The following is a 12,771-nucleotide window of genomic DNA, read 5'->3' on the forward strand; positions in this document are numbered from 1 at the left end:
ACCCCGTAGAGGTGGTGAAGAGTGGGGAGATTGCTAGCTGAGTGGAGGGGAGCCGCATCTCTCCTCCTTGGCTGGTCTAAACTCCCTTTCCCGAAGGTGATTGCAGCGGTGGTCAGAAATGGCCACTTCAAAGAAGAACCCGACTGGATAAGATTGTGCATGAGGAAGACAAAGAGGAAAGCAGGACAGACCGGGCTAAACAACAGAGAAGATCTAAGCAAGGTACCCTTAATCTAAAAGTACTTAGAAGGATACTTCTGAAAGAAGATTTTTAAGTGGCGAAGGAGAGAGAAAAAGAGGTTAAAACCCCCTTTTTTTAACCTTTATATTGAGAATTACAAATGGTATGGAAAGAAATTTATGTTAATCTATTTTGACACTGATAGGCAACTTTGAGCTGAAATCTAAGTGTCAAAAGGAGAATAAAGATTTTTTTTGGTCATTTTAAAGCCCTAAAACAGGGAAAGGAGTTAAAAGTTTGAGAACAAAGGGAACAGCCAAAAAGAAAAACAGTCCAAAAAAGAAGTATAACAGCAAGGAGAAGCAGAAAACAACAGAAGGGAAAATTAGAGAAAGAGGGGTATAAAAAAAAGGGATGAGAAAAAGCAGGGAAAGATAGAAAGGAAAAAAGTTATGAGGGACAAAAGCAGGAAATAAAGAAAAAGGGGAAACGTACTAGGATTAAAGGTATTTGCTCAGCTAGAAAACACAGAGACAACGATTAAATTAAGTTAAAAGTGAGGATTCTGCAAAGGTACAAAAGATAGTGTTGTGACAGTAGAATACTGTAATGAGTTAGAAATGAAATAAGTAAATAATCTATGAGATAAAATTGTATTGTTATGTAATGGTATGTTTATTTATAATTAATGTAATAATAAAGAAGGGAGGGAAACATTATAAATGTTTCTAAAGATGGATAAAATATTGAAAAGAAATGTGAAAGATATATAAGGAAATTTATACCAGTTACTACCCTGTTTCTCCAACAATACGGCCTCCCCCAATAGGAAGTCCCGGCATGTTTTATAGGCATGAAATGAAATTAAGCCCCTCCCCCCAAATTAAGGCCTATATTAAAACATGCGAAATGGAGGGAAAATGGCGGGGGGGGCTTGCTGTTAGGAAGTACTTTTGTTGCACACCCGGATATGGTGCTGCCTGCGTTGACCCTGATACAAAGTGCCCCACCAACGCCGAGGTCAACATCCAAGTCGTTGCCGCCCGCCTGCCCGAAGATGCAAGGGGGGGAATTAAGTCACCTCCAAAAAGACAGCCTAGCCATTTTTTCGGGGCTCAAAATAAAATAAGACCCAGCCTTATTATATGAGAAACACGGTAGAATGATTTTGAATAATTATTTTGCTTATTAATAGTAAATAATTTATAAGATAAAACTGTATGACTATCCAATGGTATGCTTATTAATAATTAATGTAATTAATGTAATTAATGTAATAATGAAGAAGGGAGGGAAATATTTCAATTGTTCTCAAAAATTGATAAATATTGAAAAGAAACGTGAAAGATTTACAAGGCTCATACCATTACTAGAATTAATTTGAATAACTATTTTGTTTACTAATGTTTATATATATATATATATATATATATATATATATATATATATATATATATATATATATATATATATATATATATGGATCTTTGGTTATTCGGGTTTTCTCCGCGTAAGATTCAAAGTATCTAGGCAACGCGGGCGAGGTCCCACTCGCCATCTTCAGGCTGGTGCTTTCGGCTTAGTGCCAGTGCAAGCAGTGTGTGACCGGAGCTGCCATCTCTCTATATATACAAGTGGTGGGGGGATGGTGTGCTGGGCTGGTTGGCTGTGCTGCAGCCTCTTGATTGGTTGATGGAGTTGATGTTGGTATAATGGGCTGTGTAATGGCCTTTTGTTGTAGAGATATCCTGGATCTTGTGCTGTCATCTCCTGGGTCGTTAGCCTCTTGTGTTTTAACGGCTTGGGTAATGGGTTGTGTGATGGGCTTGTGAGTTCTTTTGTTGTGGTATCCTGGGTCTTGCGTTGTAATCTCCTGGGTCGTTTGTGTTTTGATCTCTTTTCGATTAGCCTCCTGTGTAGTAACAGCTTGGGTAATGGGTTGTGTGATGACCTTGTGAGATTTATTGCTGTGGTATCCTTGGTCTTGTGCTGTGATATCCTGGGTCATTTGCTGTGTTGTGACTTCTTGAGTTCTTGAGGTGTAATTTCTTGAGTTTTCTGATGTGATGTCCTGAGCGGGTGGCTGTGATGTAGCATTTTGGGTTTTTAATATGGCTTTGAGTTTGGGGTCTGGGTCTGTGTTCGTTTGGCTTGAGTTCGTGGTCGTGCCACATCTTCATGGTGGGGTCAGTTCGCTTCATGTATGGTTCAGAGGAGTTTGAAGTGGGTAGTGATGCAGCTGCAGTGCGGCTTCTGGTCTGTGGTCGTGTCTCATCTTCTGTGTGGGTGTGAGTCTGATTTTTACGTGGAAGTGTGGTGGTGGCATCTTGTGTGGCCCTCATGGGTGTGGGTCTGGTGTCATTTATCATGTTGGGTACTCGTCTGTTCATGAGGGCGGGTTTCAAATGGCTGGTAAGCGGGAGGTGTCATCTCTTTTATTCATGCTGTGTGGGCGTTTTTCTATCTCTATGGCTTCTCTGATTATTCTGCTGCTGTGGTGTTCAGTTTTGGCGATAGTTCTGGTATTTTTAAAGTCAATCTCATGTCCTGTGGCTTTGAGGTGTTGGACCAGGGAAGAGGTTGGTTCTTCTTTTTTGATTGAGTTCTTATGTTCTTCAACGCGTGCACTTATTCTTCTGTTAGTTTGTCCAATGTATGTGGTGAGGCAGGCAGTGCAGGGGATTTCATATACTCCTTGGTTTTCTAACTCGATTTTGTCTTTAGGGTTTCTTAGGATGGTGGATATTTTTCTGTTTGTGCAGAATGCTGTTTTAATGTTGTGTTTTTGGAGGATCTTGCTGATTTTGTCTGTAGTGCCTTTTATATATGGGAGGAGGGCTTTGCCGTTCTCTTGTTCTCTGTCGAAAAGAGATCAAAACACAAACGACCCAGGAGATTACAACGCAAGACCCAGGATACCACAACAAAAGAACTCACAAGCCCATCACACAACCCATTACCCAAGCCGTTAAAACACAAGAGGCTAACGACCCAGGAGATGACAGCACAAGATCCAGGATATCTCTACAACAAAAGGCCATTACACAGCCCATTATACCAACATCAACTCCATCAACCAATCAAGAGGCTGCAGCACAGCCAACCAGCCCAGCACACCATCCCCCACCACTTGTATATATAGAGAAATGGCAGCTCCGGTCACACACTGCTTGCACTGGCACTAAGCCGAAAGCACCAGCCTGAAGATGGCGAGTGGGACCTCGCCGAAACGTTGCCTAGATACTTTGAATCTTACGCGGGAGAAAACCCGAATAACCAAAGATCCACATACAAATACCCGCGAGAACCTCAGAAAACATATATATATATATATTGTTTTTGCTATATTTTTAGAATTTTTCTTTTTACATTTTCAAGGGGAAGTACCAAGCAGAGTCTGAATGATGAGATTTACATGATATAAAATAGATATTAGAAATTTGAATGTTATAACTTTTGAATGCATAAATTTAATGTTTAATGAGATTTCATATGATAATAACAATAAGACTTATAGGTGTTGCACTCCGATTGGCAATCATAGAGGGAATTTTGCTTTTTAAGAATGTTGGAAGAGAACATATGAAATTGTAAACAAGACAGATGAAAGTATAAGTATAATGAATGAAAAGATATAGAAATTTAGGTAAAAGAAATACAATTGAATAAGAAGAAAATGAGATAACAATAAAAGAAAATTAAGAGAAGGGAGAAATAGTGAGAAGTTGGAAAAAGAGTAATATGATATGAAGCTGAATACATAAGATGAATATGCACATGAAATTGTCTCTGTATGGAAATGTGATAACCTGGAACCATGCTGTACTCAAATAAGATGTTTTATTTGTTCTGTTAAAACTCAATAAAACTTTATTTAAAAAAAAGAAAAGAAAAGAAAAGAAGAAAATGAGGAAATAAAAGCAGATAGAATAGAAAAAATTGGAGAAATATCGAGAAACACAAATCAAAGTTAAAAGATTATGCCATAATTTTTGAATTTTGATTTGTGTATCTTGATATTTCTCCAATTTCTCCGACTGGCAGCAGTGGTCTCAATGGTTATTGGCATATTGGGTGCCGTACCAAAAAGCCTTAGATAACTCTTGAAAAATCTGTGCATTGACAAAATTTCCATCTTTCGATTACAAAATTACATTTGTATATATCTACACATACATTATGATATCCAAGGCTCTTGGTACAAATTCAGTGCATATGAAGACTAACATCAGCTGGGATTTCAGACTGGTGTGGATTTACTACTATTACTAGTACTAGTACTAGTACTACTACTACAACTGACAAAAGCATCATCAGTCAATAGCAAAGGGCAACTTTACTTGGAACAGCATATATCCTATGGCCTTTAACACCATCAAACAACATCTGCCTATCTCAGGTCATTTGGGATGGATTTGGTAGGTGGATTAAAATGCCAAATCCAGTCCAAATACCTAGCTGACTGTGCAACCAACCATAATAACAATGATAACATTTTATACATGTGTATGCCACCAACACTAAACAACTCTGTGGCTCACAACAAAGAAATTACAATCATACCAATAAAACATAAAGCATAAGAATAAAATATGGCAAGCATGAAGAAGCAAGGGCCCTTACTCTTCAACATGACTCTTCTAAACAAGCAATATCTCTTCCCTTTCCCTCGCACTTCCCTTTGCATTCACATACTTAAAAGGAGACTTGTCTTCTCTTAGCTCTCTCTCTGCTTTCTTCTTCATCGTAACTTTCATCCTGATTTGGGAAAATCTACATTACTAATATACCGGCATAAACAGGTAAGTCAAACATTTGATTATGCTATATATCAAGAACTATTTTTTCTAATTATATTGAAAACAAGATCCACTCTAACCTTTCATGGAACATTTCATCTATCAAAAATTATGTATGTAACAGACATGTGTTAGCAAGCTCTGGTCCAGTCCAAACTTTAGCAGGTGGCATGATTCAATTTTCTACTTTAAGATTGAAAGGCAAATCAATTCAATTTAAGCAATTCTGAATTTCAATTAAAAGCTTGGACACAAAATGTAACGGGGAAGCCTCCTTTTAATGACTGCAGCTGCTTCATTTTTTGGCATAAGAATAGAATGAAAATTACAAGACAGTAATTCCTGCCAAGTTTCAGCCAGACACCTTCAAGGATTTCACTACAATAAATGCATTCCCTGTTCAACTCTTTTAAAGCATTAGGAATGAGGAACAAATAGCACAGCAGCTTCAATTGTCCAGCAAAGAGCCTATAAAGGAACTGCATAGAATAAATGCATAAAGTACCCTACTTCAACTTAAAAATAAATGCTTTGAAAAACTGTGAAAAAAAAGCTATTACTTTTCCACCTGCTTTTCTGGGCTAGCCCATACATACTGGTATAACACACTGGCAACAACACAAAATAATACTAATTTACACTCATTGGATTATGTACCTTTGTATGTTCCACACATTGTCTTTTGTCATGGCCATAACTGGTTGGCAAGGTGGTTGACAAGCTTAGTATCTCTTAAGTGTTTAATTCAGACATTTCTCAAACTACAATAACCATTCAGTGAAATACAAAAAAGTAAGAGAGTTCCCAAGAGTAATATTCTATAAGACACAAAGAACAGAACAGTACTTGTTTATTTATTTATTTTTTGTAGTCACCCATCTCAGTAAAGGATGCTGAGCTGCCTGCGTCATAAAAACATACAAATAATTTAAAAAAAAATAAAACAATACAAAATACAATACTGGTTGCTATGTAATTTACATTCCTTGGTTGACAAGACCTGTAACATGCCCAACCTGTTGAACAAAATTGGACTGGTAGAAAGACCAGAGAACACAATAACTTGTGGCTCCCAGCCAAAACCAGAAACATATAATCAAAGGTGTATCACACATCCTGAACAATGATATTTCCCATTCAAAAACATTGCACAATTGACCAACTATAATCAGGCACCAATACTCTATGGAAGATACACAGATAGCAATAGCACTTAGACTTATATATCGCTTTAAAGTGGTTTACAGCCCTCTCTAAGCGATTTACAGAGTCACCATATTGCCTCATTTTACCAACCTCGGAAGGATGGAAAGCTGAGTCAACCTTGAGCCTGATGAGATTCGAACTGCCAAACTGCTGACAATAGGTAGTCAGCAGAATGTAATTCTGTCCACATAACTTGTTGCAACATTACATCAGGCCCTAATTATATCACCCACAAAATGAAAAGAATAATAATATTATTTTAAGGAAGTGATAGGAACACAAATTTCCTAAATGAATAATTAAAAGTGTTTTAATTACTGCTTAAAACTTTTTTCTATATAGACACATTCATTACAACTATTATTCAAAACTGCAATTCATGTCAATTGACTAATATTTCATTAGTATAGCAAGTGAGTTTCACGATCTAGAAACATAATGGAAAAAAATCAGAAGAATATAATAACTAACCATTAGGAAGATTAGAAGGAGGGCTGATGAGGGTATCGAGTGTACATGGACCTTTTGAAGATACCACTGCAGGAAAACCAGGCACAAGACAAGCAAAAATTAACAGCTGTTCTTCTGCACAATTAGTCTGGAGAGCTTGCAACCAAAGAAGAAATAATCGTATTCCTTCACATCTTATCTGAAAAGAAAGCATATTTTAAAAACCAGTACACAAATAAATATTCACAAAAATGTATTAGAAACCATCACTTTAAAACAAAAATGATGAAAAATAAATCAGTTCATAATCAGACTTCAGATCTTAATAAAAATTCTATATGTGAAGGCTAATTATCATGTCAGTTTAGCAGATTTAAAAACTACACAATTCTTATATTATTATGTGCCATCAACTGTGTCAACAATTTCCTAATTAATGTGATATGATTGTTTTTCTTCTTGTACACAATGTATGTATATAAGATACCTCTACGCTGTATATAAAATTTAAGTAAATACCAAATCTTCCTTTTGTTTACCAAAATATTTATTTGAAAAAAATTGCAAAATATTTTTTTAATTAGTATATTGTGGATCCTTTAATAGTCACATATGAAAATGCCAACTTATACCAGCTTAACATTTGTTACCAAAACCATAAATAGTATAATCATTTCATGATCAAGGTATAGAACACAGCACAACTCTTGCTGTATTAACTATGGATCAAGAAAATAGTAATCTAAGTATAAACATTTGCCAGGGTAGGTTTTTACAAGTATTTTCTTTTGAGTTTTTATCTCCTTATACAAACCAAATTAAATTCCTTAATAAACATACATTCAGCTTCTACTCAGTTTTTCTTAGAAATATTACAGTCAGCTGAAGGCTCCAATACCAAATTAGAATTCCCAATTAGAATTATATAGAACAGGGTTGTCAAGCTCGCAGCCCATGGCCTGGATGTGTCACGTACTGGCCATGCCCACACTTGGTTTAGTGAAGGCGGGAAAAGCTGCAATACATCACATGATGCCGCCATGACGTTGAGTTTGACACCCCTAATATACAACATCTGTAAACTAATGAAAAAAAAACAGAACCAAACAAAAACCAAATAATCATACAGAATAGGCATATCTCTCACTGGACCATAAATTCATAAGAACAACCTGACTACCACCATTTCAAATATCAAAATTTTCCCTCTTATAAAATTTTAATTACTATAATAATTCTGTCCATTTTCAAATTGTTACAATATTAATCTGTGGTCAATTCACCTTAGCAAGTAAATACTGTATATTTTGTCAGGAAAAATATTAATTTCTTGCAGAAAAACTATCTCAAACTTTAAAATATCCAGGTTATATATATTTTAAAAAGTCCTCCTACTGGATATATATATCTCAGATCTTTAACATTCCATGATATTGTATCAAAAGTGACACCGTATAAAGTTTAAATAGTATAATTTTATATTGGAAATATAAAACCAGATTCCCACAACTATAATTATAAAAACTGATTGTATTCATAAAATTACTATTTCAAAATTAAAAATTCAAAAAAGAAAACTATAGAGATTATATAAAGTGAAGATGAAAATAAAGATAATAAATAACAGACAATGGCTATAGGAAAATAAAGTCCTGGATTTAGTTTAGAATAACATTGGAATCTTATTTGGATTCCAGGCTGTACAAATACAGCTTAATCTTTCAGCTTTTACTGTAGTAAACATTTCTCTAGAAGAGCCACTAGAGGTTGCTCATTCTCTACACATATAAGGCTATTCTGCAGAGGTAGTTTTGAATTTGTCCCATCTGCTCTTAACAGATTGCCAATTTCTTTCCAAATGTTATGTCTTTTGTTTCTGGGTACTGTGATTCTTTTTTCCTCGCAAGATTTAAACAGTGATTTTCCTAAGCTCTTTACTTCTGCACCTAATCAAATTTTCTTTCAAGTATATCAACTTAACACATATTTTGTTATCCTTCTTATGGATTGCATTACAATAAGAAGCTCAAAATTAGTTTTTTCTCTTGGCTCAATTCCACCAGGAAGTTCACGGGTTATATTTCTTTGCTGAATGATGCCTACTCATATTCAATTGGACTATCAGCCAATTGCCTCTTCTAAATGCCTTTTCTGATGCAACCTAACTTTCAGGAAGGGAAATAAAGGTGGGGTTTTTTACCGCATATGAATGAGGCATTTTAATGGGTGAAACTGAAGGGCAAGTCTGTTTCTATATTTACAAAGCATACTAGCTCCCCAAATATGGTTTGACTAATGTTACGGCTTACCAATTCCTTTTAACAAGCAATTCAGGTGTAGTTTTTATCAGCATACAAACAAGAACAAACTGCAAATCTCTATATATTCAGCTTTATCAGAAATGCACAAAAAATCATCGGACAATCAGCAACCATAAAATTGGGACTATGACTTTACAGGAGCAAGAAGGGATCTATCTATATATCTGAACTTATCTGTCTATGCTATATGAATCCATCCATCCTTCCAACTACCCACCCACCTACCCATCCATCCACTACAGCAGTGGTGGCTAACCTTTTCAGCACTGAGTGCTGAAATAGGAGTGTGCGCGCACCAGAAACTGGAAGAGCAGCTCCCCAACACACACGTGCAGGAGTGCCGGAAACGGGAAGCTTATCTTCCCAGCGTGTGCAAGCTTGCCAGACACCTGGTCTTCCGTTTCCTGATGCGCATGCGTGCGCACAGACCACTGGCCAGCATGCGCATGTGCGCCAGGGAGCTGCTCTTCTGGTTTCTGGCGCTCACGTGCTCGCGAAGACCAGCTGGCCGGTGCTCATGAAAGCGCTGGAACCCACAAGAGCAAGGGTTACGACTGGTGTGCCCAGAGAGATGGCTCTGCATGCCACTTCCGGCACACGTGGCATAGGTTCACCATCACAGCACTACAGTATAGGGGCAAAAGTTAAACCCATTCTTCAAAAACACCATTGCAACTGATCACTCAGGAAGGAGGTAAACAATCACAAAATAGTGTTCTCAACTCTTAAGTCTTAAAACCATTCTGAAGAATACCATGGTTGATGGTACTAAAAACCACCAAGAGATCCAGGAGAATCAGGGCAGCTCCCAGAGATTATTCACAAGGGCAACTAATGTTGTCTCAGTTCTATCACTCAATCTGAAGTTGACTGAAAAGAGTCCAGATAATTTGCTTCGTGAAAGGCCTTTGAAGCTGAGTGTCTATCATTCTCAACCACCTTTTCTAAAAAGGGAAGACTGGAGATTGAACACAACACTGTCCAAGTTGAGAAGATGGCAAACTACTCTCAGTTTCAAGGCAGGTGAACCAACTCTTCCTGCAAAGAACATATCCAACCAGAATCCAACTCTGAGTGAAGCCAAGTGTCTTTATCTAGTAGAGATCTTTTAGTCCAACCTACTGCCCAAGATAGGAATCCTTATTCCATCCTGACCTAATGGTTATCCAAACTTTTTTTGGAAACCTCCAGCAATGGAGCACTTATGATTCTGAGACGCAAGCTAATCCACTGACTAATTGCTCTCACTGTGAGGAAATTTCTCCTTAGTTCCAGGTTGGAACTTCCTTTCATGAATTTCCATCCATTGCTTCTTGTCCTGTCCTCAGGTGCTTTAGAGAATAAATCAACCCCCTCTTCCCTGTGACAGCCATTATCCAGAAATAAACTGGTCACTCAAAACAGGGAGGAGCAAAGGTGATAAAGAATTAGTGGATAAAGAGGAAGCTCAGAAAGAAAATGAGGCAAGGTTTATAATAAAAGGGGTAGGAGAGAAGAATGTCTGGGAGATAGTACATTGTTCAAATTCTTCTGGAAATCAAATTGGACAATTTAAACTTTTAATCAGATTGTAACCATATTTTCTCATTAAAGAGGGACTCACAGGGAGAAATAATATGAAAATATTCCTAGTTGGAAAATGACAAGAAAATGTTGTTTATGATGCTGTATATTTTAATTATACCATTTAGCCCATTATAAATCAAGAACACAACTTAATAGTCTTATGAATAGATCAGTTTGAAAATAAATACTGTTGACCAAATGTACAATTCCATCCAGTAACAAGGGAAACGTTCTGAATAGATTTTGAACATATTTTAAGCTATGGAAATCTGAATTTCCATAGCTTAACACATCACAAGTAGTCATAGTTCCATACGTAAGTATTTATAGAAATATATTTGGCTTGAAGAAGATGGTTCAAGTATTGTTGGCAAAAACTAAATTATCAGACTAGCCGCCCCACCCCCAAAATAGGGGCCATAAATCACTAATCTTATTGCTACTAAACAGTAGGAGTAGCAGCAGCCACCCTGTATATATGACAAAACAGGAAGATGGCAGTTACACTTCGTACAGCATTCATACACACACAAATGGGGTACATGTGCTCCAATCATACTGCTGCGACTGCCATCTTGCAATGTTTTTGAGCTTCCTCCCCCCATATGGCGATTGCTGCTGCAAAGAAATACAACCAGTTATGACAATCAAAATGGCACAACTAGGACCAAAAAGCAGTGAAATATGTGAAAACAGGATATTGCATATTGCCTTGTATCTAACAAATCATTTTCTTCTAATAAACAAAGTTATGAATATGTTCTTAGAGAAATGCAGGATTTAAAGCAAGCACTAAAATACCTTAAGGCAGTTTCCAGTGTGCAGAAGTTTCTTCAAAATTGACCCTAAAATAAAGAAAAATGGATTAGGAAATTTTCAAATTAAAGATCAGCTCGTCATGGTTGATAAAAATAAATGTAAATTCAAGAAGAACTAAAATAGTAATGCCTTTAGTGCCCAAAAACTACTATAACTACTATATAATAATTTTTTTTCACATGCATATGGCTGAAAATGTTACTTTGTTCAAACTTTCCAAATATGTCATGCAGCCCTTAATGCAGGAAATAGAATAGAATTATAGCTAAAATTAAATTTCTTACCTTTGTAAGATAAACAATAGTTTAGAGTTTTTTAAAAAAATCTAAGGATTGTCCTTGCTATAAACAGTTCTTAATATTTTATCAAACTGTTTAAAATAACTTTCATTTGAAGTAATTCAACAACGTCCTGTATGCTATAAGGCCAGGATATCTGGGGCACTGTCTTCCTCTGATTATCTAGTTTGAGGTCCCATCTATTAAAGAGGGTCATCTAGTGGGATCCAAGAAACATGTCTTTTATGTCATTGCACTTGCCATTTGGAACACTATTCCCGCAAGGTTAGATTGACTGCATTCCTGCTGTCTTTTGGCTGTTTTTCGAAGGGTAAGGTGTTAAGTGAGCCTGTGACACAGTTAATTGTTGATGGCTATATAAATTGAACTAAATAAATAAATACTGTAAGTAAGTTAAAATAACTACCTCTACACACTGATCTTGAAGCATTGCACATTTAGTTATCTATTCTCATAAATTTATTACTCATTTGTGATTTTAAAAAGATACCTTATAGGGTTTTCCATACAGATATTAGAACCTATTGGGATTCTATAGAATTCATTCCAGTTAACTGGGCAACCATTTCAACAACAAATACATTTCCAAACTGTTGATTAAAAACAATAAATTTTGGTATAGATAATGCATGTTATCATCATGTAACAGTTTAACAATTCAGATGCAATGATACCTGAACTACCATTGATTTCTCTACTATAGCAAACCAATTGTTCAAATAGCAAATTAAAGAGATAAAGATAAGAGATTATAAAGATTACCTCAATATCTTCCATTCGACATTTTAGCATATGAAAAAGCAATCAAATATGCAAGTATTGTAGTGCAAAGCATAAAATATCACATGCCAATCCAATTTGTTGTTTCCCATTAAGGGACATTTTTTTTACCTTAACTGCACTACAACATAAAATATGGAATCATATCAATCTGGACTTAAAAATATACTTACCTATGCTATGAAAATGCCATCGATAGAAAATTCTCTCAGGTAATAATTGTAGTATTCTCTAGAGAAGTTAAGAAAATTTGTTGTTTTAAATTTACATAAAGCAGCTTCTTAGATCTAGTGATTCCCTTTTTTTAAAATGAGGCAATATTTATTATTCACATTTGTGTGTTGGCAACA

At 36.0% G+C, this 12,771-nt stretch overlaps 1 protein-coding gene across 5 annotated transcripts in view; it reads right to left on the bottom strand.

Moving 5' to 3' along the window:
• Positions 1-12,771, bottom strand: part of RALGAPA2 (Ral GTPase activating protein catalytic subunit alpha 2) — a 172,336-nt gene that overhangs the window by 142,467 nt on the left and 17,098 nt on the right. For all 5 annotated transcript variants that reach the window (XM_087961093.1, XM_087961091.1, XM_087961092.1 and 2 more), the window contains exons 4-6: positions 12,595-12,652; positions 11,325-11,368; positions 6,658-6,835 (exon numbers count right to left, since the gene is read on the bottom strand). In XM_087961093.1, the coding sequence (XP_087817219.1) occupies positions 6,658-6,835; positions 11,325-11,368; positions 12,595-12,652 (280 nt within the window). The remainder of the gene's footprint in view (positions 1-6,657; positions 6,836-11,324; positions 11,369-12,594; positions 12,653-12,771) is intronic.

This window comes from Notechis scutatus, chromosome 3 (assembly GCF_049901735.1).
Source record: "Notechis scutatus isolate UNSWTSFEM ecotype Mainland chromosome 3, rNotScu1.2, whole genome shotgun sequence".
NCBI classification, from domain to species: domain Eukaryota; kingdom Metazoa; phylum Chordata; class Lepidosauria; order Squamata; family Elapidae; genus Notechis; species Notechis scutatus.